General features: G+C 37.0%; 1 protein-coding gene across 4 annotated transcripts in view; it reads left to right on the plus strand.

The window, feature by feature from the left end:
• Positions 1 to 25,313, plus strand: part of COBLL1 (cordon-bleu WH2 repeat protein like 1) — a 166,673-nt gene extending 141,360 nt beyond the window's left edge. For 3 of the 4 annotated variants that reach the window (XM_061436517.1, XM_061436539.1, XM_061436529.1), the window contains 8 exons: positions 3,548 to 3,701; positions 4,170 to 4,244; positions 4,874 to 4,984; positions 8,036 to 8,270; positions 9,291 to 9,385; positions 12,824 to 14,649; positions 18,912 to 19,088; positions 24,029 to 25,313. In XM_061436517.1, the coding sequence (XP_061292501.1) occupies positions 3,548 to 3,701; positions 4,170 to 4,244; positions 4,874 to 4,984; positions 8,036 to 8,270; positions 9,291 to 9,385; positions 12,824 to 14,649; positions 18,912 to 19,088; positions 24,029 to 24,115 (2,760 nt within the window). In that variant the 3' untranslated portion in view covers positions 24,116 to 25,313. The remainder of the gene's footprint in view (positions 1 to 3,547; positions 3,702 to 4,169; positions 4,245 to 4,873; positions 4,985 to 8,035; positions 8,271 to 9,290; positions 9,386 to 12,823; positions 14,650 to 18,911; positions 19,089 to 24,028) is intronic. The other variant, XM_061436521.1, reaches the window with a different exon arrangement.
• The last annotated feature ends 593 nt before the right edge of the window (positions 25,314 to 25,906 follow it).

The following is a 25,906-nucleotide window of genomic DNA, read 5'->3' on the forward strand; positions in this document are numbered from 1 at the left end:
GCAGCAAAGGGTTCTGTAGAAGGGACCAGAGTAATGAGAGGAGAGGAGATTGATGGTTGCAGCTATTTATCAACTGGTACAGAAGTCTAATGTTTCAGTTACTGATAAGGTCAGCCTGGTGCCACCCTGTCTGACCCCTTGTTAAGATGACTTAACCTTAGTGAGAGGTGTGTTCCGCCAAGTGCCTGCCACTGTGGACCAGACCCTGCTTCTGTCCCTGTGAGATGATCTGCCTTCCACTTTGGTACCTAACAGAGCAGGCACTGACAACAGCTGACTCAAAATTTTCTCTGGGAGGGCAAGCTTTCTTCCTTCTCTGACGGAAATATGACAATATTTCAAAAGAGTAATTGGCTGAACTTTTTGTGGTGTGTAGCAAAACATAATGACTAATAAACATCTTATGAACTATACTGCTTTCCTTAGCTGTACTTACATTGTCTAATAAGATTGGAATGGCCCAAGCTTTACATACTCTCCAAATTTATCAAGAGCCTCTATTTGCAAATGAAGAAGGCAATTTTTGGTCCATTTCTCTCATTCATTCAACAAATATTTATCGAGAAACTTCTATGAACCAGACATTGTTCTGGAGATACAGCAGTGAGCAAAATAGGAGGAAAAAACATCCTGACCCTAAGAGTCAAACCTGGTGGAAGCAACAATAAACAAGGTAAACAGGCCAATCCTGTAGTCTGTTAGAGAAAGATTAAACATTGACAGTAAATATCCCAGGTGGCACTAGTGGTAAAGAACCCACCTGCCAATGCAGAGTACGAAAGAGATGTGGGTTCAGTCCCTGAGTCGGGAAGACCCCCTGCAATAGGAAATGGCAACCCACCACAGTATTCTTGCCTGGAGAATCCCATGGACAGAGGAGCCTGGCAGGCTATAGTCCATAGGGTTGCAAAGAGTCAGACACAACTGAATTGGCTTAGCACAAGCACATAAATCAAGCTAGGAAGAGAGATTGTGTGTGGGTGGGTGGGTGGGGGGAGGGAGTCAAGGAGGAGCTCACTGAGAAGTGACACTTGAGAAATGACCTGAAGAAAATGAAAGGGTAAGATGTTAAGTTACAAAAAGAGCATTCCCGGGATAGGGAACAGCAAGGGCAACCATCCTGAGGTGAGAACACTCCTTCTGGCACATTCGAGGAGCAGCGCGAAGGCCAGTGTGGCTCACTCCGCTCCACACTTGGAGAAGGAGGTCAGAAAGATCTAGGTGCTGGGTCACTGATAACCTTAGAAGTCATTACAAGGACTTTGGCTTTTCTGTATCACTTGAGAAATTATTAGGGGGTTTTGAACAAAGTGCTTTCACCTGATTTTTTTTTAAGATTTATTTATGGCTGTGCTCGGTCTTCAGTTGCTGCATATGGGCCTTTTCCAGTTGGGTTGAGGGTGGGCTACTCTTGGCTGTAGTGTGTGGGCTTCTCATTGCAGTGGTTTCTCTTGTGTCAGAGCGTGGGCTCTAGGCATGCAGGCTTTGGTAGTTGTGGCACAGGGTTCAGTAGTTGCAGCTCACGGGCTCTAGAGCACTGGTTCAGTAGTTGTGGCATGCAGGCTTAGTTGTTACCTGGCATGTGGGATCTTCCCAGATCAGGGATTGAACTGGTGTCTCCTGCTTTAACCAGGCAGATTCTTTACCATTGAGCCTCCAGGGAAGCCCCTTGATTTTTGTCTCAACAGGCACCTTTGCTGCTATGTTGCGGAAGGACTGTAGGGAAGCAGTGTGGAAGAAGCAATCCAGGTAGAAGGTTCTTAGTGGTGACTCAGACTCTGTGGTAGCAGTCGAACCTGATGAGCCAACAGGATGGACTTGATATGCAGTGTGAGAGACGGGATAAGGAAGCATGACTCCACAAGTTCTGGCCTAACCAAATGGAAGAATGACTTGCTTTTTATTGAAACAGGGAAGACTGTGAGAACAGGATTATTTTTAATGGGGGAGATGAAAGGAGGGATTATCAGGATCTTAGTTTTAGACATGCTGAGTTTGAAATGGGCTTTGATACTAAATGAAGATCAGACAGAAGTCCAGGAATGGGGACATAGTTTGGAATCACCAACATATAAATAATACAAATATTTATTTATATAAATAAATATAGAAAATTATGTATACAAGGTCCAAGACCTATAAATAATATAAATAATACAGAAAACCTAGAGATAGTGGAGATTACTAAGAGTGACCATAGATATTAAAGAGAATATGTCCAAGGACTAGATGAAAAGGAACGCACACAGAAATAGAAAGTTAGATGTATGCAGAATAAGGATATAGTATTCTGGATGTAAGAAAAAAGAGACTTTAGAGGATGGTCAGCTATGTAATGCTGCTAATATGTCCAATAAGTGAGCTCATGTGAAGAGTTGACTCATTGGAAAAGACTCTGATGCTGGGAGGGATTGGGGGCAGCAGGAGAAGGGGACGACAGAGGATGAGATGGCTGGATGGCATCACTGACTCGATGGATGTGAGTTTGGGTGAACTCTGGGAGTTGGTGATGGATAGGGAGGCCTGGCGTGCTGCAGTTCATGGGGTCGCAGAGTCAGACACGACTGAGTGACTGAACTGAAGAAGTAACCTCTGATTTAGTCAGGGAGGAGGTCATTGATGACTTTCATAGTATAAAGTAAAAACTCAGTTTTCTACCAATGTAGGGAAAACCCAGTTCTTTCCTACTATGTGTTTCTTCCCTGAGTCTTCTCTGCTACTCACACAAAACATTTCACTTCTGCTCACCAGATGTGTGGCAGGAACCAGGGCCCAAGACCAATATTAGAACAAGAGATGATTCTAGTGTTCTTGTCAGTTAGGAAAGTTCAAGGGTTTTAGGAGCTCTGTGCCAGCAACAGGGACAGAGACCTTTATGTATTTCTATTATCTCACAGACAGGAATAGTTTTAATGGATCAAAGATTGAGAGAAGTCTGATTGGAGGGGTTCAAGTGGCAGATGAGAAATGGGAGAAAAAAATTATGAATAACTCTTTTAAGCAGGTTTGTTGTAAAGGGCAAGAGCAAGATGACATGGCGATGGGCCAGGAGGCAGTGGCCAGCCTGCTGACAGTCACATGCTGTGAGTGTGAGCGTCAGCTGGGTATAGAGTCAAGGACCTCAGATGACCTTGCTTTTGGTAAACATATAGATTTTTGAAATGTTTGTCATTGATGTATTGTGCTAACAAGAGAAAGATCAAGCCAGTCTCAATGTACAAATATTCTTTCCTTTTTCACTTCTGACTTTACTCCAGTAGTTTCCTCTAGATTTTTCTTTGGAAGCTAGTTTTTATGAGTCATGTACATTTTAATTAGTTGTTTATATGCCTGCCTCCCATTCTAGCCTGACTTTCTTGAGAAGAACCATGTTTTATTTTTCTTTACATATCCATTTCTGGCACATTGCAGTTACTCTGTAAATGCTTCCTGACTGGTAAGCTCCATGTTGGCATGTGATGTGTTTGAATGGAAAGGTCAGTGTCTTCCTAAAGCCTGCTGTTCATTTTTGAATGGAAATTCCATTTGGTTGTTTTGTTTTCTATAGAGTTCCTATGGAGAAGGCAGGGTGAGGACGGGTTCTCTGCAGCTCAGCAGCACATCTGCTGGGAATTCATCTTTGAAAAGGACAAAGCGAAAAGCACCTTCCCCGCCCTCGAAAACAGTCCTGCTGCAAAGCGATGAGAACAGTCATGTGACTGGTAATGTTAATTTTCCCATTAACATTAATTTGTGCTGTATTTTCTTTAGACAACAGATATGATATGTTATAAATCATGTCTTTTTATTAAATAATAATAGTTCTTAAACTTTTAATTAATTGATTTTAATAGTAATACTTAGATAGTCCCTGATTATTCTCACCACCTTTGAAAAATCTGCAACCTAACAAAGTGTAAAGCTGTATAGCTCCATGATCCTAAAATGAGCATATTATAATTTATGAGTCTATTAAGAAGATATTATCTTTCCAGGACTGACTACATGTAGGATTGGGAATCTAACCAGATTTAGTTGTATCAGAGCTAGACAAGTAAAGTGGTTTCTAACGAGGTTAGGGCTATCTCTTTCTGAATTATATAAACGTCACTAAGTTAAGCCAGTAAGGAATCGTTTCATTGGTGAACATGACCTGCCTGCTTATAGGTTATGTCTCTTCTGTCCTCTAGCCACGCAGTCAGTACCTGCAGTTCCTACCGACAGTGGTGTAGAAGTGAGCTCTTCTGAGGGCCTGTCCAGCCCAGGTATGACACCTCTGTTCCTCATCTTGTAACCACTGAGAAAGAACTTCCAGTGAGTTGGGGAATGAAGTTAGAAGCTACTTGTAATCTCTGTACATGAAGGAGATACAGATACTTTGACTCCATTTCCCACCAGGGAGGGGCTTCCCTGGTAGCTCAGTTGATAGAGTCTGCCCGCAGTGCGCAAGATATGGGTTCAATCTCTAGTCGGGAAGATCAGAGAAGGAAATGGCAACTCATTCCAGTATCCTTACCTGGAAAATTCCATGGACAGAGGAGCCTGGTGGCTATAGTCCATGGGGTCACAGAGAATTGGATATGACTGAGTGGCTAACACCCACATTATACAGTATGAAATGAAAAATATTCCCCTCCTAAGCTCAGAGCATGAGCCTGGTGGCTATAGTCCATGGGGTCACAGAGAATTGGATATGACTGAGTGGCTAACACCCACATTATACAGTATGAAATGAAAAATATTCCCCTCCTAAGCTCAGAGCATGAAATACAGCAATCAGAATTTTAATTCTGTGATGGTGACAAATATAATTTCTTCCAAAATGCTTTTCGGTCTCTGTTTGCTTAATTCTATTTTCTAAGTGCCATCACCACAGATTTTACTTCTTTGGCAGAAGCCTCCCTCGGCCCTGGGAATGAACAGTGCGCTGTGTCCCAGCTGCCCGCCGAAGCCCCTGTCTCGGGGTGCCCTGGAACACCTGAGGCTGCTGCCACATCTCTGCCCTGTAAGTTACCTGGCTTTTCCTCAGTGGCTAAAAATGAAAGTGAAAATAATTCATGTAACAACCACAATAGTGTCGGATACAGTGAGCATTTTTCTGAATAAATGAATTTTTTTTTTAAGTTCACAAGAATAGCTTTAATCTAATACAATTCTGTTTTAGCAAAGGGTAGTGTTTGTCAAACAATTTTGCCCTTTTGACTATTTCCAGGAAAAATATACAAGATGTCCCAAAAGGCTTAGTGAAATTTTAAGCTTTAATAACATAAGATGCCACAAACTATGTTTATTTGAATTTCTTTTACACAATTGAATTTTGTGAATTTTAAATATTTTAAATTTTATTTTTGTTTCAATTTTGTAACCTTTAGAAGGATTGAAAAAATTATGATAAATATATTCAAATTATAGAAGTAAAAGAAATTTCAATAATTACACTTTCAAATGATATTTTTGTAAATTTTTTTTTTAAACACACTTTGGGAGTTGTTGTATCTTCAAACTACACTAAAGGTTTGGATATTCTGTTCTTTGAAAGTGAATTGTCTTCCCTTAGAATGTATGAAGCTGAAATATGATAGTTGCGATATAACATCTGTGAAAAGTATTCATTGTTCACAGCCCCCACCTCATTTTGTTATAATCGTTGTTATTGTTGTAGTTCTAAAATTTGGTCATTTGACCATAGTATCAGTAAACAAACTTGATTTAATATTTTTTAAAGCTTGGGAAAATCTGTACTAATCAAATAACAAAGTGTGAAAGTGCTCTTGGATGATTAGAATTTTTTTTAAAAGAATCACAGCCTTTTCTAAGACTTTTAATGACAGGAATGAATTTATTTAAGAAAGCCTACATAATGCTTGGGCTTCCCAAGTAGCACAACGGTGAATCTGCCTGCCAGTGTAGGAGATGCAGGGTTCAATCCCTGGGTTGGGAAGATCTCCTGGAGTAGCAAATGGCAACTCACTCCAGTATTCTTGCCTGGTGAATTCTATGGACAGAGGAGCCTGGTGGGCTACAGTTCATGGGCTCACAAAAAGTCAGATACAACTGAGCATGCACACATATAATGCTTATAACTACTAAGTATAAGTAGCTCAGACGGTAAAGCATCTGCCTACAATGCAGGAGACCTGGGTTCCATCCCTGGGTTGGGAAGATCCCCTGGAGAAGGAAATGGCAACCCACTCCAGTATTCTTGCCTGGAAAATCCCATGGACTGAGGAGCCTGGTAGGCTACAGTCCATGGGGTAGCAAAGAGTTGGACACAACTGAACGACTTCACTTCATAAAACCCCAGAAAAATAATTTGAAAAGACTTTTGAAACGTGTGACTCATTCTTCATACTTTAGGACCAGTTTCTCAGTGAGGACCTCATGCTTAAAATAGTGTATCTATATAAAATACTTGTGATTGTGAAGAGAGAAATAGGGAGAAAGATCAATAATTTGCTAAATGTTACCTCGGTTGATTTCAAAAGAGCTTAGCATATATCAAGGAGCCATCTATAAAACAACTTGCATCTAAACCGTAATGGCCATTAAGTTTTCCTGGATACATTTTTTAAATTATGTAAATACGCTCTTACTATATAGATGTCATATCTATATAGTTACTTTAAAGGCAGAATATTGTACATTGGCATCAAAATAACTATTTCATGTCACAATAAAGACTTGGATGTATAAGTATGGGCACATATTTATATATATAAGTTTACTTAGAGTCAAATTATTTTTTCTTAGTAATCTACTTTTCAATTTATAACAAAAATGTTAAAATTCCCCATATTTATTAAAAATCACAAATGGCATACTACTCTGTCTATATGCTTAAAGACAAATACATTTTAAGTATTTCAAATACTCTTCAAATATATTAAACTTTTTGTTAAATTTTGTAGATGTGCAGATCACTACAATTCAATGGTATACTACTTTTTTTCCCTCCCTCAATTGGGGCAAAATTAAACTTTGTTCAGCTGCTATTGTGTGGGTGGAGGTACTGAATTATATTCAAATAAGCAGAGATCCAAAACTTCATTCTTTGGTTTAAATATACTTTCAGAACTAGTGTGGACACTAACCACTTAGGATGGCTCCTTGTCTTTTACCCTGTTGGCCATTTGTTGTTAGAAATAATAATAAAACCATTTTTTCAACAAAATATTAACCACAGCTATTGAAAAGAATCATACACACACACACATATTGATATGGGACAACCTTTAAGATACAGTTGAGTGGAGAAACAAAAGTTGAAAACATCAGATACATGATGGTTCCATTTATATTAAATAAACCAACAAGAAAAAGAGAAGGAAATACATGTGTATCTGCTTAAAAGGTATATGCTCATTATACTTTGATAATATAGAGAAAAGATTTAATGGAAGTTGCCTCTGAGAATCAAACTCAATAGGAATTAAAATCAATTTTCATAGCATAATGCTTATTCTATTATATTAAAAATTATATTAAGCATCTAAGTAAGTGGCTTTTAACTTTGGTTACACACTAGAATCACCCAAAGAATCTTAAAAATTCTTGGTCCTGTCCTTTAGAGATTCCAATTTAACAGATGTACAGTAGAGGTGAGCATCAGTGTTTTTAAAGGATGCTCAGACAATTCTCAATCACAGTACTTATAACTACTGAGTCACACTTGATAATTACACTTACAGACTATCTAAAAATTTGTGTTCTTTTTGTTTACATTTAATGCTATTGGATCAAGGTAAAAGTCATTTAAATTGAAAGACACATTCTTAAATGAAATATATAACTTGAAGTTTATAAGCTTAAGTAACCATTTTTTCTACCACAAAGAAAACCTAGAGCGATAGCATATTTTTAGAAATGCATGTCTGAGATAATCTGATTATACATTAACATAATTATTCACCATTAGACAAGTATTTTACTATTAGCTTTGAATCAGAATTTAAAAGAGTCCAGCTAATTATTATTTTAAAAATTCCTTCCTTGCCAGAATTGCATTGGATAAATGAGACAAATTATTATTTAGGATTATATCTTCATTTCTTTGTAGCTGGAATAAGCTCTGATTATAGCCTTGAAGAGATAGATGAAAAGGAAGAACTGAGTGAAATGCCTAAAGATGAGGCTGAAAATACTTCTCTGAAGTCACAAGACATTCCCACTGTATCTACTGATATAATAAATACACTGAAAAATGATCCTCACTCAGGCCCTGGCAGTGCTACTGGAGAGTCCTCACAAAACTCCAAAGAAGAAAAACAAGGAACTAGAAACACAGATGAACAGTAAGTAGTCCATACGCCAGAAGTGGTGGCGGTGCTTTGTTTAACTGATAGTAGTCTTCTGAAATACAGAAATGATATTTTAAACACAAGTGAAGTCATTTCTTTAGTTTATACTTTATCCCTTTTACCATCATTAAAAAAACTTTATTCATAGAGTATCTATTTACATGTGATTGGTTTTAAATAAAATCAAATCCAATGGTTTTGGTGTCCCTGTGCCAGATAAACCACAACATGTACTTATTTTGTATGAGTATGATTAGCATTTTTGTTTCTGTTGTGTTTGTTTTGCCTGTTACCTATTTGGCCAAAATGAAATATATAATCTCAATTTGCACCAATACTCCTAAAGAACTTTTACTGACTGGTTTATAAAACAATTCTGCATATTAGAATATGATGTTAAGCCACTAATCATTTTTACAGTCAATTTTGTGAAGCAGAGAATGCACTTTCCCCTTGGTTCTAGAAATAGAAAGTCATAATAAAGTATGCTTACATTCTGTTAGAAATACCACACTATGAATAAAGATGAAATCAAGAACGTAAAATAAACCATTTTATCAAAGTTTTACTATAATTTGCACGAGATTGTCTCCAAATTAAACTGCTCTATCATTAAAAAAAAAAAAAAACACCCAGTGAAGTTAATTCACATTCTGACTTGTCACAAGGTGACCTTGCCAGATGTAAGGGAAATGTCTATGAAAGTAAATTTCATTTAGCTCCTTTTTCTTTAAAAGATAATAATTGATAATAAGAAAAAGATACTCTCTTGGGGAAACTGTCCATCCTACCAAGCTTCTAATATCTTGCTTTGTTACAGGGCCACATACGAAAGCTAATGTTTTATAGCACCATTTCCTCTTAGCTTTATTTTTTCTTTGCTATTAAATTTCCAGTATTTGGCAGAAAAAGATGATTGTTCCAGTCTGTCTTTGGAAATTATTGCCTGTTTTATTGTTGTGTGAGTGTGTGTTTGAATAGTATCATATATAATATACAATATCATTTTTACAGAAGGCTACACATTATGGTATGTAATTCAAGCGACAAAGAGACGGTAGTTGACAGTGTAAGAAACCTGAAGTCACTGGACCCAAACCAAGAGAAAGGTGAGTTCCATAAGCACTAATAACTAACACTTTCATAGCACATACTATATGTCAAGGACCTTTCTTAAACACTTTATATTAGCTCATTTAATCTTGTATACTAACTCATTAATGGGTATTGTTACTTTAGTCCCATTTTACAGATGATTGATCCACAAAGATATTACATAACTCACCTGAGGTCCCACAGTAAATGGTAGACCTCAGATTTGAACTCAGGCAGTATGTGTTCAATATGTATTGATTCCAAAATTTGCTTCTCACTACCATGTCTTGTGATGTTGTTGTTGTTAAATCTTAGAGGTTATCTAACTTAGCTCTGAATCTTACCAATGTATACTCTATGCATACTTATGATCTACTTCTTTTTCCTTCTACTGACTCCCTAACTCAAGCCTGTTTTATTTCATAGTCAAGTTGATATACCTTGGGTAAAACTTGTCTGCCTGATATTTCAGGCTCAAGCCATCTAATCATGTAATAGTTTACCAGTATTTCCTACTCCTCCCCCCATACCTCCAAATCAAGATAGTTTATTCTTTCTCATGGCATATATATTTCACTCAGTTCTATCATTAGAACTATGGTTATTTTATTATTATCTTTGTCTGGAAAATAATCTTCACCCATTCAACTATTATCCAAATCCTGCCACTTCACTTATTCTGTTGCTTGACTGCCGGAAGCCATGTAGTTCTGTGTCTCGACTACTTGACTAGATTGGACAGTCTTCGATCAGAGAAATTATATCTGATACTTTGTTTGAATTTCTTATGGAACCTAGCAGAATACTGAGATAACAGTTAAAATATATAGTTAGGATTGAATTTCAGAAAAAAGAAACTATACAAATCAGAATTGCAGTGAATACACAATGGTATTTTAAGGGGATATGAAGGAAATGGCTTATTCTCAAATCCAATCTATTATGTTAGTACATAAAACTAGGTTAAGATCCATAGAAAACATAGAGAGAGAGATATGCTGCTGCTGCTAAGTCACGTCAGTTGTGTCCGACTCTGCGACCCCATAGACGGCAGCCCATGAGGCTCCCATCCCTGGGATTCTCCAGGCAAGAACACTGGAGTGGGTTGCCATTTCCTTCTCCAATGCATGAAAGTGAAAAGTGAAAGTGAAGTCGCTCAGTCATGTCTGACTCTTCGCGACCCCATGGGCTGTAGCCTACCAGGCTCCTCTGTCCATGGGATTTCCCAGGCAAGAGTACTGGAGTGGGTTGCCATTGCCTTCTCCGGAGATACATAGATACATATATAAATTCAATAGGTATTGGATTATCCCAATGTCACAAACAAGATAGACAGCTGTATATAGATATGACACTTTATACATGTGGTATGTGTTGGTTAATTTGAATATGAATGTCTTTGATTCATTGTCCTTATGGTCAATAACCTCCTGAGATACAAGTGTACAACTTATATACTTGTACATAATTTCCCCATTTTTTCTTCTTGATGCAGCTTTTTAACAACATATATTATGATGGCAATAGCATTTCTATTGAGATGTGATTTAAAAGCTGCTTACTGTTTAAAATCATAGTAAAATTAAATCATTTTTGCAAAGATCTGGGTATCATATTAGTATTAGGGTCCCAAGCACATTTCTGTAATATACTTATTTTGATTTGCACTTGATTTACAATGACCACTATCAACTCTGGGTGGTTTTTAAAATAATTTGTTATCCTTAGAACTAATTTTATTCTGCTTTTCTCCTTTTTTCTTTAAACCTAAACTGTGCACTTATCTAAATGATCCTTTCATCAGGTGGTTGATGTTCGTGTCAGTTTTGAGTAGGGGAAAGTATAGTATAGTACAAAATATACCTTCTCCCTCTACTGGCCATTTCTGAAAAATAGCCTGTCTATTCACTGACATTTTGTTTGCATTATCAGCAGATACGTAGCAGGAAAAGCTAATGAATTCAGTAGTGTTTGTAGGCCTGGCAATCACTGAAATTTTTGAAATTTTGGTGAGAAATTCAGTAGATAATGGTAAAGTAATTATAACCCACAGAAAATGTGAAGAAGTTCTAAAACCAATAAATTAGGATTTATTATAGGGAATTTCATTTTAAAAATATATTTTTATAATTATTTACTTTTAGAAAGTGTTTCCATTCTGTAACTGGGATATATCTATATTCAGTGGAAAATGAGAAATAAGCAAGAGAAAAGGAAATACATTTAGGCTCCTTTTTTTCTTTTCATTTTTCACAGAGGATCCATTTTATAGTTTAGACAGTGAACTTTATCTTACAGGTGAAAGTGAGTGATTATAAAACTATAGAGAAATACTTGACATTCATTCACAATTTGATTTCCAAGGCCCACACTTCACTTGTGCTGTGCAAACTGTCATATCTGAAAGGAGAGGCCACCAAGGATTTTGAAGAAGAGGGCTAGCTGGTTATTCGGAAGAAATGATTCTTCATGGTACTTGACTAGAGGACGACAGTATATATGAATCACTTGGCTCAGTCATAAGCCTCTGTTTCCTTCCAGAAGCCTCATTCCAACTCTTTGCCATCATGTTGTTGGCTGGCAACTGTTGCTTTGTTAACCTAGACACTGGCAAAAGATTTTTGTTTTCAGGAGGTCTGAATTAAAATTAAGAGGAAAAGTAGTGTTGGGAGAGGAAAGTTTGTTTTCTCTACCTGGATTCTAACATGAGAAAAATAAAGTTATCTTTTCTCACAGAGAAGAAAATAAAAACCCACATGGTTGTTTTTAATGTAGTTGAAACCACCCCATATTGTGACTGAAAACAAAATCCTCTAAAATTATTTAGCAAGGACACCTAATTAGTCAGACAATAACTTAGGTTGTTTTTATTTCAGCTCTTAAAGGTAAGGTTTTGTGGTCTGTCATAAATAAAACTGATAACATTAAAAGGGAAACAATCCTAACAAATGCTAAATGAAATATAAGTATACTAGGGATTATAGAAAAGACAGAATCAAAATGGAAAAAAACAGAACAAAAACATTTTAAAAAATCTGTCAGTATCATTTTGTCATTCTTAACAAAGACTGAAATATCATCTTAAAATCATAGCTATCTTCTATGAGTACTTGTTTTGGGCAATATGGTATCCTAATAAGCATGTTACTGTTACATAAGTGATATATAATACATAGTTTTGTTTTTGACATCTGAGGCTCAAACGGGGTGAGTAAAATGATGTGGTCCATACAGATTGTAATTAGTCAAGCTGGATTCCTGACTCAGGTCTCTATGATCCCAAAGTCCATGCCACTTTCTCTGTATGCCATTACCTGTATAATTACTATATAATTGGTGTGCTGAATATTTATCTGTAGAATTCAAACCAACCTGTTCACTTTGGGGGAGGGTGGGTACTGAAAACTTGCACTTTTCTATTTTTTTCATATACTTTATATTTTTTCTCTCAGCAGATCAACATGAAATAATTGTCATTCCAACAAACACAGAAAATAATATGAAAAATGGAGTGAGGAGAACAGAAATCAATGTAGCAGGTGTTGCCAAAAATAACAACGTGGACATAGAAGTTGACAGACTATCAAATTATCAGGCATATAAAACTGATACTGCTGGACGTTACAAAGAAAATCATCTTGCTGTTTCATCAGCACCAGATCAAAACCTGATTCAACCCAGTGCCGAAAAGACAAAAATGCAAGATGCAGCAATTCAGACAATCCCTTCCTGTGGCAGTTTTGATGGGGATCAGCAAGATCATAATTTGTCTGACGTCAAAGTTGATGAAAGTGTGCAAACTTCAAGTAACAACAAATCAACTCGACACTTATCTTTAAGCCCACAAGATTCTATAGATATCTCAGGAAAATTCAGGAGTAAGGGCCCCCTTGTTGTACATACAGAAGAGCAACTCGCCCTAAAAGATCCAACTTGTGCACATGGTAATGACAATCTTTTGCCTACTGTAGACGGAACTGATAAAAATCCAACAGCTTCTTATGTAAAGAATTATCCATTTTACAGACAAGATTATAATCCCAAGCCAAAACCTTCAAATGAAATTACAAGAGAGTACATACCCAAAATTGGGATGACTACTTATAAAATAGTGCCTCCTCGCTCCCTAGAAATATCAAAAGATTGGGAATCGGAAACCATAGGGTATAAAAATGATCGGGAGATACATACTTTAGGGAAAAAGGACACTTATGAGAATGTGAAAGAAACTACAATCCAAACAGAAGATCTCGTCATTTCTCAAAGCCCAAAGGAGTCACAAGCAGACCTGAAATCAAAGCCTACCCTGAGAACAGAGCATCAGATGCAAAGTGACGAGAGCTTTACCCGCAGCAGAATGGTGAATCCTCTGAAACCTCCCAGAATGACGAGTGACACTGGCACAGCTCCTTTTGCGCCAAAATTGGAAGATATAAACAATATTTTGGAGTCAAAATTTAAATCGCGGGTTTCTAATCCCCACTCCAAACCAAGTGCTTTTTTCTTGCAGATGCAAAAAAGAGTTTCAGATCACTATGTGTCATCTGCAGCCGCCAAGAGTGTTCAAGCTGCCTCTAATCCTACTCCAAAGGAATTAAAGAAAGAGGTGGAAAGAGATACAATACCTCCTCCAGAGCCAGCTCTTTCTCCCTTAAGTAAAACTATTCAATCTCTTCCACAGCCACACGTTCAAAACACTGATGATGACAGCAATCAGAAGCCTACTGAAACCTCTTCTCCTGTGGCCTCTCCGCCGCCGCCTCCACCTCCCCCTCCTCCCGTGGCCTCGCCCCTTTCCCCTCCCGCTGTGGCCTTCCCCCTTCCCCCTCCCCCCGTGGCCTCTCCCCTTACCCCTCCCCCCATGGCCTCGCCCCTTCCCCCTCCTCCCGTGGCCTTCCCCCTTCCCCCTCCCCCTGTGGCCTCTCCCCTTCCCCCTCCTCCCGTGGCCTCGCCCCTTCCCCCTCCTCCCGTGGCCGCCTCCCTTCCCCCTCCTCCCGTGGCCTCCAAACCTGTTCCTCTGCCCAAGAGTCAATTAGCAACACTGAATCTGAAAACTCTGAAAACTTTTGGTGCCCCACGACCATACTCCAGCTCTGCTCCTTCACCGTTTGCCCTCGCTGTGGTGAAACGGTCACAGTCTTTCAGCAAAAGCCCTACAGAGTCATGCAGTGAGGAGGTCAAGGGTGCCTCTGCCAGAACTCCAACTGATGCAGACAAAGGGAAGATTCCTTCTGTCAGTACATTTGGGAACATGCCACAACTAGGTGTGAGTGATAAGGTAAATGTAATATTTTATAAAATGGGGGATTCTTATACAACATGACTTAAATGGGTTTAACGAGCGTGTGTTACTTAATTCATAATCTGCAATCAAGATGCTGTAGGGGAAAAAAACGAGTAGTGATACATAGAATCTGATTATTTACTCTCAGTCATTATAATTCATATAATTTAATCAAATATTACTATAAGGTCATTATATAATCACCTCAGTAGCAAATATTTAAAGTTTCTTTGCTTATACATTTGTATACTGTACTATAGTTCTGACTAGTTTTCTGTGTTTTGCTTATCTCAGTTTGTTGAAAACTTTCCTGGATGTTCTGGTTTACTTTATTTTCTTCTCCAATTCTCCATAATAGCAAAATAAATTGTTTTAATTATATAAAAACATAAGCAGCATCAAAGACTAGATAAAATAAACAACATAGCTCTGCACTGTCATATACACTCAACCTGAGCTTACCAAATATTGTTATATATAATTTAAATTAAAATCAGAGTTTAAATATATAATTTTCTTTTTTAATATAAATTTATTTATTTTAATTGGAGGCGAATTACTTTACAATATTGTATTGGTTTTGCCATACATCAACATGAATCCGCCAAGGGTGTACATGTGTTCCCCATCCTGAATCCCCCTCCCACCTCCCTCCCCGTACCATCCCTCTGGGTCATCTCAGTGCACCAGCCCCAAGCATCCTGTATCCTGCATCGAACCTGGACTGGTGATTCATTTCATATATGATATTATACATGTTTCAATGCCATTCTCCCAAATCATCCCACCCTCTCCCACACAGTCCAAAAGACTGTTCTGTTCTATACATCTGTGTCTCTTTTGCTGTCTTGCATACAGGGTTATCTTTACCATCTTTCTAAATTCCATATATATGCATTAGTATACTGTATTGCTGTTTTTCTTTTTGGCTTACTTCACTCTGTATAATAGGCTCCAGTTTCATCCACCTCATTAGAACTGATTCAAATGTATTCTTTTTAATGGCTGAGTAATATTCCATTGTGTATATGTACCACAGCTTTCTTACCCATTCATCTGCTGATAGACATCTAGGTTGCTTCCATGTCCTGGCTATTATAAACAGTGCTGCGATGAACATTGGGGTACATGTGTCTCTTTCAATTCTGGTTTCCTTGGTGTGTATGCCCAGCAGTGGGATTGCTGGGTGGTATGGCAGTTCTATTTCCAGTTTTTTAAGGAATCTCCACACTGTTCTCCATAGTGGCTGTACTAGTTTGCATTCCCACCAACAGTGTAAGAGGGTTCCCTTTTCTCTACCACCCTCTCCAGCATGTATTGCTTGTAGACTTTTGGATAGCAACCATTCTGACTGGCGTGAAAGAGTACCTCATTGTGGTTTTGATTTGCATTTCTCTGATAATGAGTGATATTGAGCATCTTTTCATGTGTTTGTTAGCCATCTGTATGTCTTCTTTGTAGAAATGTCTGTTGGCCCATTTTTTGATTGGGTCATTTATTTTTCTGGAATTGAGCTGCAGGAGTTGCTTGTATATTTTTGAGATTAATACTTTGTCAGTTGTTTCATTTGCTATTATTTTCTCTCATTCTGAAGGCTGTCTTTTCACCTTGCTTATAGTTTCCTTTGTTGTGCAGAAGCTTTTAATTAGGTCCCATTTGTTTATTTTTGCTTTTATTTCCAGTATTCTGGGAGGTGGGTCATAGAGGATCCTGCTGTAATGTATGTCGGAGAGTGTTTTGCCTATGTTCTCCTCTAGGAGTTTTATAGTTTCTGGTCTTACCTTTAGATCTTTAATCCATTTTGAGTTTATTTTTGTGTATAGTGTTATAAAGTGTTCTAGTTTCATTCTTTTATAAGTGGTTGACCAGTTTTTCTAGCATCACTTGTTAAAGAGATTGTCTTTAATCCATTGTATATTCTTGCCTCCTTTGTCAAAGATAAGGTGTTCATAGGTGCATGGATTTATCTCTGGGCTTTCTATTTTGTTCCATTGATCTATATTCCTGTCTTTGTGCCAGTACCATTCTGTCTTGATGACTGTGGCTTTGTAGTAGAGCCTGAAGTCAGGCAGGTTGATTCCTCCAGTTCCATTCTTCTTTCTCAAGACTGCTTTGGCTATTCGAGGTTTTTTGTATTTCCATACAAATTGTGAAATTATTTGTTCTAGCTCTGTGAAAAATACTGTTTCCCATTTTGTTAATTCAGTGTCAACTTTCCAGTTATATGTTTACCAAAATATCAATTAACCACCATCTAACCTTCAGTTCAGTTCAGTTCAGTCGCTCAGTTGTGTCCGACTCTCTGTGACTCCATGAACTGCAGCACGCCAGGCCTCCCTGTCCATCACCAACTCCCAGAGTTCACTCAAACTCATATCCATCAAGTCAGTGATGCCATCCAGCCATCTCATCCTCTGTCGTCCCCTTTTCCTCCTGCCCCCAATCCCTCCCAGCATCAGAGTCTTTTTTAATGAGTCAGCTCTTCACATGAGGTGGCCAAAGTACTGGAGTTTCAGCTTTAGCATCATTCCTTCCAAAGAACACCCAGGACTGATCTCCTTTAGAATGGACTGGTTGGATCTCCTTGCAGTCCAAGGGACTCTCAAGAGTCTTTTCCAACACCACAGTTCAAAAGCATCAATTGTTCCGCGCTCAGCTTTCTTTACAGTCCAACTCTCACATCCATACGTGACCACTGGAAAAACCATAGCCCTGACTAGGTGGACCTTTGTTGGCAAAGTAATGTCTCTGCTTTTGAATATGCTATCTAGGTTGGTCATAAGTTTCCTTCCAAGGGGTAAGCGTCTTTTAATTTCATTGCTGCAATCACCATCTGCAGTGATTTTGGAGCCTAAAAAAAATAAAGTCTGACACTGTTTCCACTGTTTCCCCATCTACTTCCCATGAAGTGATGGGACCGGATGCCATGATCTTCGTTTTCTGAATGTTGAGGTTTAAGCCAACTTTTTCACTCTCCACTTTCACTTTCATCAAGAGGCTTTTTAGTTCCTCTTCACTTTCTGCCATAAGGGTGGTGGTATCTGCGTATCTGACCTTAGTGATGTACAAAAAGGAGAATTTGTTGACTTCATGTTGGATCAACTAAATGATATAATTTGCTAGATTCAAGTAGTATAGTTAGAGGATGCAATTCACAGTATGAATTATGATAATCCCCATGCAATTAAAAAAATACATTGTGTACTTTTTATGATAGTGTTTAAAGAATACTTTCATATTTGTATGACAGTTCCAGAAGTATCTTATGCTATTTTTTCAAACACTCCCAGAGTAACAGAACATTAACCATGTTGCCAAGTAAAGATTTTTCCATAATTTAAAGCAATATTTACCTTGAAAAATATTCCTTTATAGTTTGCATTTTTGTTTATTACTTTGATATATCAGGAAGAGATATATGATATAGAGATTAATTCTTTACTTGGGAGCAAAGCCTGTGTTTTTTTCTTAGAATGGAATACCACTTCTAAACAACAGAAGCTTGATTTAGATAATACAGTTTTTGAGCTATTGCCTGAGTTCTGTTTAACTCATCTTTTATAAAGATATTTATTTGGCAGTTTGAAAAAGACATTTTTAAGATTGTTTGAATATAGTTGCCAATGAAATCAGTTATTAAATATGCCTAAGAAGTTTAATTAAAATTTTGATTCTTAAATTTCTAATATTTATTTTCAGTCTCATGGGAAAAATAAAACATGGGCATCACTTCGTCCCAGTGACTTCTAGAAAGACAAAATAAGCTGTTACATAGTCATTAATACTCCTTTATTAGAAGATGCACTAGGTTCAACCAGTATGAAATTGCCAATATTTGTCCATTTGTACCATCAAAAATAATTTCATAATACTAATATATTGGAACTATGAAAATGGGTTTGTTTTTGTTTTTTTAAGTCTGGATTTTTATTATTACTCTGTCTCTTCTAACTGACTCTATTGGAGAAATCAGCATTATTTCATTTACTCAAGGACAGTAAAATTACCACGGCACTGTGAAACAAAGAGACATATCACTTTTCTTCCTTAGCCTCCTGAGTTCAAAATGAGGGAAAGTAAGGCCCTTATCTTACAGCTGAGCCTGACATCAGAGATAACTCAGAGGATGAGGAAATACTGTAAAGCACCAGTGTAGCAAATGGGGGTTCTTAAAGAGCTATTGATGATGAAAGTGTTTTGAACACTGGCCCATTCTTCACCTGGTATTCATATAACTTTCACATTTATTTTTATAGGAAAATAATTCTGCACATAATGAACAGAATCCTCAAATACCATCTCCAACTGACTGCCCGTCGTTCACCCTTAAGAGACAAAGTTCTTCGACATTCCAAAGCTCTGACCCAGAACAGATCCGACAGAGTTTGCTGACTGCAATTCGTTCTGGAGAGGCTGCTGCCAAATTGAAAAGGGTAAGTTTTCTTTATCAGATGGGTGACATCGGGTTTATTTTCAACACTGTCAAACTAATACTTAGGGGAAATTGTTTTCTGGCTTTTAAATCTGAATAGGGAAGATGCCAGAAGTTCCCCTTTTATAAGTCAAGGGTCATTTTTGAAGTATAAGCTCTGGACTCTCTCAGTGTTACACATCCTTAAAACTACGTCAGGTCTGTTTTCCAAAACATGAGCCAGGTGCAGAAAGCAAGTTTTGCTCATTATTATATAACTATATATAGAAAGTGCCCCGGACTCTTATTTTAAGAAACTGTGTTAGCACAGCAAGAAAGAGTCTTTTAGAAAGAAAGTCCCTCCTTTATTCCAGAAAAGCTGCGATATTGTAAGAGCCTGCGTTTTCAGTCCTGGCTCCTATAGTAATCAGTTACTACCGTACTGATTGGCTGGTTAAGCGGGGAGGAGTTTTATAGGCTAAACTAAAAAAATGTAGGGAATTTAGATGAAACTTAATGCAGAAATTCAAGTTTTAATAATGCACTGCCAGAGTCTAGCTTCTACTGATATGTGAGAGAGCAAGGTGACGCACTCTGTTCTCGGGTAAACCCCAGAAAGCATCACAGGGAGTTATTACAGATAAGTTTCCTCTCTCACCCTTATCCTCTGAAACAGGATGTAGTGAAGCCTTAAGCCTGGCATCATGACTTGGACTTCCCAGAGGCTGCAGTCTCCCCTAAATGTCTTTCTTGTTCGCCTTAGTCATCTTGGATGCAAGTTCCTCAACACCAAGACAAGAAAAGTACTCATTATTTCACTGACTCCCTAGGCATTTCATTTTGTGAATTGCTTTTCTAATCATTTTAGAAGCTATTTAGAGAAAAGTAAGAGACTTGTTGAGCAAATCACTGAACTCAACAAAAATGAAATTTGCGAAGGAACAGGAATGCTGCAAAGATAGAAAAAGGGGAAGGCATTTCGTGAGGGTCAGTCAGCTTCCTAGTGGGTTTCAGTGGAGCCCTGAGTGACGGCCATTTGCCCAGAGGACTTAGCATTCCCATCTGGGCACATATGGTGAAAAGGCAAAATATTGTGTGCTGTTAGGAGTGGAGGAAACACAAAGGAATAATTCAGGGGGGTAGGTCTGAATTTCGTAGATTATTTGTAGAATTTGAGTTTAGTCCCAGGCAGCAAACAACAGCAGCGAAAAAGGAATATTGAAATTGGTGTTTCACAGGGCATGACATTTATACTTTTGGGGGGAAATATGTTCCTGTAAATAAATTGCACATTCTCATTCATGAAAATAATTCTATTTCTAATTCTGTTTCTAATCTTATAAATTAAGGATAGAGTTTCAAACTTCTCAATTCAGTAAATTTGATAAGCATTTTTTAAAAACAGAAAAATACCAAACACTGTACTAGATACTGAGGATACAAAACTGAGTCAAAAGAAGCCTCTGCCTTCTGGGTGTTCAGAGCCAGGGATTGAGAACAGCGGTTCCTCACGCTCATGGCAGAATAGAAAATAACTGCAGTATCTTTGTATTAAGTCAGTGGATGTATTATTAATAATTAGTTTCAATGAACTAATTGCAGAAAATAGTGCATTAAGTTGGAAATGCCTTTTAGGCCAACAGAATCATACAGGCAGGCAGCTGTATACTTCGTGTGTTATGGGCCCTGATTTGGCAGTCTCTTCACAGATAAAGCTCTCATTGCTTCCAGAACAAGCTGGATGTGAATCAACACAGAAAGCAGGCCCTAAATGATGATCCTATAATTGTATCCTATTTATTACTCATTACTTTAGGTTCTATTGAATCTAAATTTTATCTCTTTCAGTAGGAGGTTATTGATAGCTCTGACTCTCTATAGTGCCAGCTCCTAAATTCTGTTTAATGAAAATCCCTTACATAATCCTTTTTCTTCCTCTAAAAGACACGGGGTCTAGTGGAGTTTATCATATCTATATGCCATGATTAACATCTTCACTTCTAGTTATATATGCTAAAAATGTGTTTCAATGTGCCAAGACTCAAGAATATTGTTTGTAATAGCTCCAAATACATATAACCTTAATATCCAAAAATGGTAGAATAAATAGTGGTATATTTAAAGCATGGACTATCAAATGGCAATAAATTAGATAAGATATACTAAAGACAACAATGTAGATACAGACATAAATAAACAGTATGTGTAAAGTTGACGGCATGCAAAACTAAATTATATAGTGATACATGTATAGGTGGCAATTATTCCTAAAAGTTGGGAAATAATTACATAAGTCACAATAGGGTTACTTCCAGAGGGGAAGAAAAAGGGTTGTTAGAGGTTTATTGGAGCAAGACTGGAACACAATTTAAGAGGGAACCAAAAAAATTAGTAATCAGAATAAATATATCTTAATGCAATATTTTTAAATATAAAAATTAATGCAAAAATCCATGATAAAGTCAAAATTTTAAATAAAGACAGGATCAGGAGGGAGCTGGAGGTATTCTTTCTCTTGACCTGGGTGGTGGGCTACCTATATGTCTGTTTTCATTGCGCTGTTCAATGCACGTCTCTGTACATGTATTATATTTCAAAAAATTGCAGAAGGTGGTAGAAACAGACACAAGGCTCTAATTTCTTACGCTTTTTTCCTTTCTTACGCTAATTTCTTTCTTGTGCTTAAGTCCCATATTTCTGTGCTGTTCTGAACATGTCTCTTGGTTTGTTTTAAATTCTAACATTTCTTTTATAGAACAACAGTTATAGTGCCAAACAAAATCTCCAGTGATTTTGACAGTGGGTTTAGACTGTTCATCAGAAAGTTGGCTCTGTGTTTGCCTGTATTTTGGCACCCAAATGTTCACTTTAACTCCAGGTACCAACCTGCCTTATGGCTCTTGTTCATACTTGAGCAATTAACCTTCATTATATACTTGGTTCACATTAGAACAATTATCTAGTTGATAGCTCTAGTGTAAATGTAGTCATGAATTTTCATGTTTCTGAAGGCTTTTTCCTGTACCTTACCCCCATCTCAACCTGCATATAATCATGGTGATTTGTCTTGTCTTCATATAAAGCATTACTACATCCAGCACAGTATTTTATAAAATGCGTTTGAAGTTAAGACATACATATGTGTTTTGTGCTTAGTTGCTCAGTCGTGTTGGATTCTTTGTGACCCTATGAACTGTAGCCTGCCAGACTCCTCTGTCCATGGGATTTCCCATGCAAGAATACAAGAATGGGTTGCCATTTCCTACTCCCAGAAGCTGTACAGTGCAGCCAAAAAAAAAAAAAAAAGACTACACAGAATTTGTGTGAAAGAACCATAGCTTATTTGCTCCTTATTGGTAGACATTTAACTGGATTCTAGTTTTTTACCCTATAAATGATGTTACAATGAGCATCTTTATTTGTAGATATTTAGGCAGTGGCACCCCACTCCAGTACTCTTGCCTGGAAAATCCCATGGATGAAGGAGCTTGGTGGGCTGCAGTCCATGGGTCGCTAAGAGTCAGACACGACTGAGCGACTTCACTTTCATGCATTGGAGAAGGAAATGGTAACCCACTCCAGTGTTCTTGCCCGGAGAGTCCCAGGGACTGGGGAGCCTGGTGGGCTGCCGTCTATGGGGTCGCACAGAGTCAGACACGACTGAAGCGACTTAGCAGCAGCAGAACCATCTGTATCTTTTCTAAATGCTTAAACCAAATATTCTTTTACTTTTCAAAGAATGTGAGAACTGCAGTTTTGGCAAGAATTACAAAAATAACCCCTCACACACAGACTTTTCAGACCAAGACAGCATAGCAAAAAGCCATCACCTGTCTGTTGGCTGCATTTGGAAAGTAATCCCACATGAGTACTGAAAAGGATGCAGACAAGTGTTCTTCCTCTGGTGGCAACTTTTTTTCCTTAGCTGTTTTGTTTCAGGTGGATGGTTGTCAACCATTCTACTCTGTCCTGGGTTCCTAAGATAGTCAAGAAAATTGATTAGTTTGGATTACTTATCTTTGTTTAGTAAAAGGCAAGAAATGAAGCACCAGGAAACCAAAGCCAACTAAATTTGCCAATTTTATTTTCCTTTCCACTAACTTACTCTGTTGCTAGGCAGAATCTGGCCTTTTATACTTCAGTTCTCTGCTTGGGAGAAGAAGATAATGTTTGGTTAGGAAGCTAAGCTAGTCAAATTATAATCAAGAGATAAATAATTTTTCTTAAAATATTGTTATATTTTACATGTAATATTTTAAAATACTATACCTGCTTACTATGTAGAACCCAGGTAATTTTCTTCTACATTCTTATAAATAATGTTGGAATTTCAAGCTATTTAGGAAATTTTGTCTTAGTGTTTTTTATTTACTTACAGCTTGTAAACAGGAAACTTTGTCATTGAATTTTGGAACTTAGGAATGTATTTGCAGTTTTGGCAAAACAGTCACAGGTTTGACATTTTTAGCGCTTCAAATGAAGGCATTTTAAAAACCAAAGCTATTTTTTCCTTATAAATAAGGGGTACCTGGGAGAGAGTAACTTCAAGTTAATATCATCAGTATGAAAATTACAGAATTCATTGCTCTGTGGGATTCACTATGTTTTTCTACATTCTCCAATGTACTTTGAGGGAACCAGAATTAATCTAGCTAAAAATGCGCTTTAACAGCTTGGCCTGCAGTCTGTTTATGCTCTTGTCCTTTGAATTGATTTGGTAATTTTGTAAAGACTAAGATGTGTTAATGGATTATTTAACTTGTTTGTTGTGGAAATAACTAATTTTTAATTTCATGGTAGAATGAACATTTATTCTTGATTATTTGAAATTTATCGAATGACATGAAATGTTAGTATTTACAATTAAGCAGAAATTAAAATGTTGGTAATTGATGAAAATTCAAAATTAGACAGCTGTCCACTTTTACACTGATGGCTGCAAAGTGTGTTTCTTTCTCTTAGGTTACAGTTCAATCAAATACAATATATGTGAATGGGAAGTCAAGACTCAGCCGTTCTATGTCCCTTGATGCCCCGGGTAACCATTAAATGTTGCCCTGCCATGCCGCACTTCACCACCTCTGCTGCGCAGAACAACTTCAGACTGATGGAGAATGTTAGCAAATGTATATTGAGATATACACTAATATATTATCTATTAAAGCATAAGAATTTGTGCTGTGACTTTTAATGCCAAAAGAAGAATTACCAGAATTTATAATTTATAATAATAAGTTTGGCCTTTTTTGCCTTAAGAACTGAATATGCTGCTTCAGAACTTTAAGACAAGGTGTTGATAACTCATTTTTTCAAATGACAAATGGTCACTTTTTGTTGATTTCACTTATTTTCCACTTATTAACACATTATCTACAATGGTGACTTAGACAAAAGGATAAATTAGGATTCATAGACTTATTTATGTGACACCTAAATAGCTAGGCAAACATAGATCTGACGTTTGCTGCCTCAATGTTACAGTTTAATTGGAAATGTTTTTAAGTTATATTAAAGCCTGTTTGTGCTGAAAGTTTGATCTAGAAAACTAACGATGTCAATAAGTATATTCAGTTTAACAGTTAATTTCAATGATGAATCACTTAGTGTGCAGGTCTTATCTTGCACATTCCTTTTGTAATTACAAAATCAGTGTCAAGTTTATCAAAAAACTCATAGTATTTTAATATTTTATTAACATGGACATTTAAGTTTTTTAATCTTTAGAACTTAAGTTGCTCAAGGAGAATTTTAAATATTTTCTGTATATAATTATAACATTATTGTCACACAGATTTTGCACATTTTATGTGCCAGAAGCCTTAAAAATCTTCCTGTGAAAATGTTGATATATTATGACAGTTATTTCAAATTCGATATGTAGAGAAGAATAGGGGTTAGTTTATGTCCATATTGGAAAACTTTAAAAGATTACTTGGAGGTTTCAGAAATCCTGGTTTTAATTAAAGTGATAAAGTCATTATGTAGTTCAGAAGCTAATATTCTAAATAATATATATTTACATTAAAGTTAAAGTTGTTAAGCAGAACAATGCCTAACTTGTTGGCTAGTAACGATTCTGGGGTCTGGAGCGTGTTGATGTTCTGTTCCTACCTGAAGAATTTAATTGCTTGCTTATTCTAAATGCCTTGTCAAACAAACTGATGTTACGTTAGTTACTGGGATATCTGCCTCTTTGGAAAATATGTTGATTTTTCCCCTGTTTAATAAAAGCAAGTTATATATTTGGGATGCTTTTTTAAATGCAGTGTGTGTCAATCAGGTATTTCTACATTTCACCTGATTTCATCTCCATCACTCAGTAAACATTATACTGAGACCATGCATTCATCAGGGCTCTCTCGTATACATAAGCCCGCATGTTCAAACTCCAGAAACCACTACCACCACAACTAGTGTATGTAAGCCCATGCATTCTAACTTCAAAATGCATAACATGCTTGGCAGAGTTTCTGACACAGGGAAAGTACACATTAAGTTAAATATTGCTGCTATTACCTTGAATCAGACTTGAAAAGACCTACATATATAGAAACCTGTTACATCATTATAAACCAATAGGGAAAGGAGTGACTTTTTTGAAAAATTGTATTTGATTATCCTCTTGGATATATTTGAGTTAAAGTTTTGAGATTAATATTTTAAAACTCAAATGAATATATTCAACATTTTTTAGACCTCAGAATAGGAAAATTATTTAAATAAGACAAAGGCACAGTCATAAAAGATACACATTTACAAATATTAAAATATGTACATTAGACTTACCTGGTGGGTCAGATGATAAAGCGTCTGCCTACAATGCAGGAGACCAGGGTTTGA

Source organism: Bos javanicus, chromosome 2, assembly GCF_032452875.1.
Source record: "Bos javanicus breed banteng chromosome 2, ARS-OSU_banteng_1.0, whole genome shotgun sequence".
NCBI lineage: Eukaryota > Metazoa > Chordata > Mammalia > Artiodactyla > Bovidae > Bos > Bos javanicus.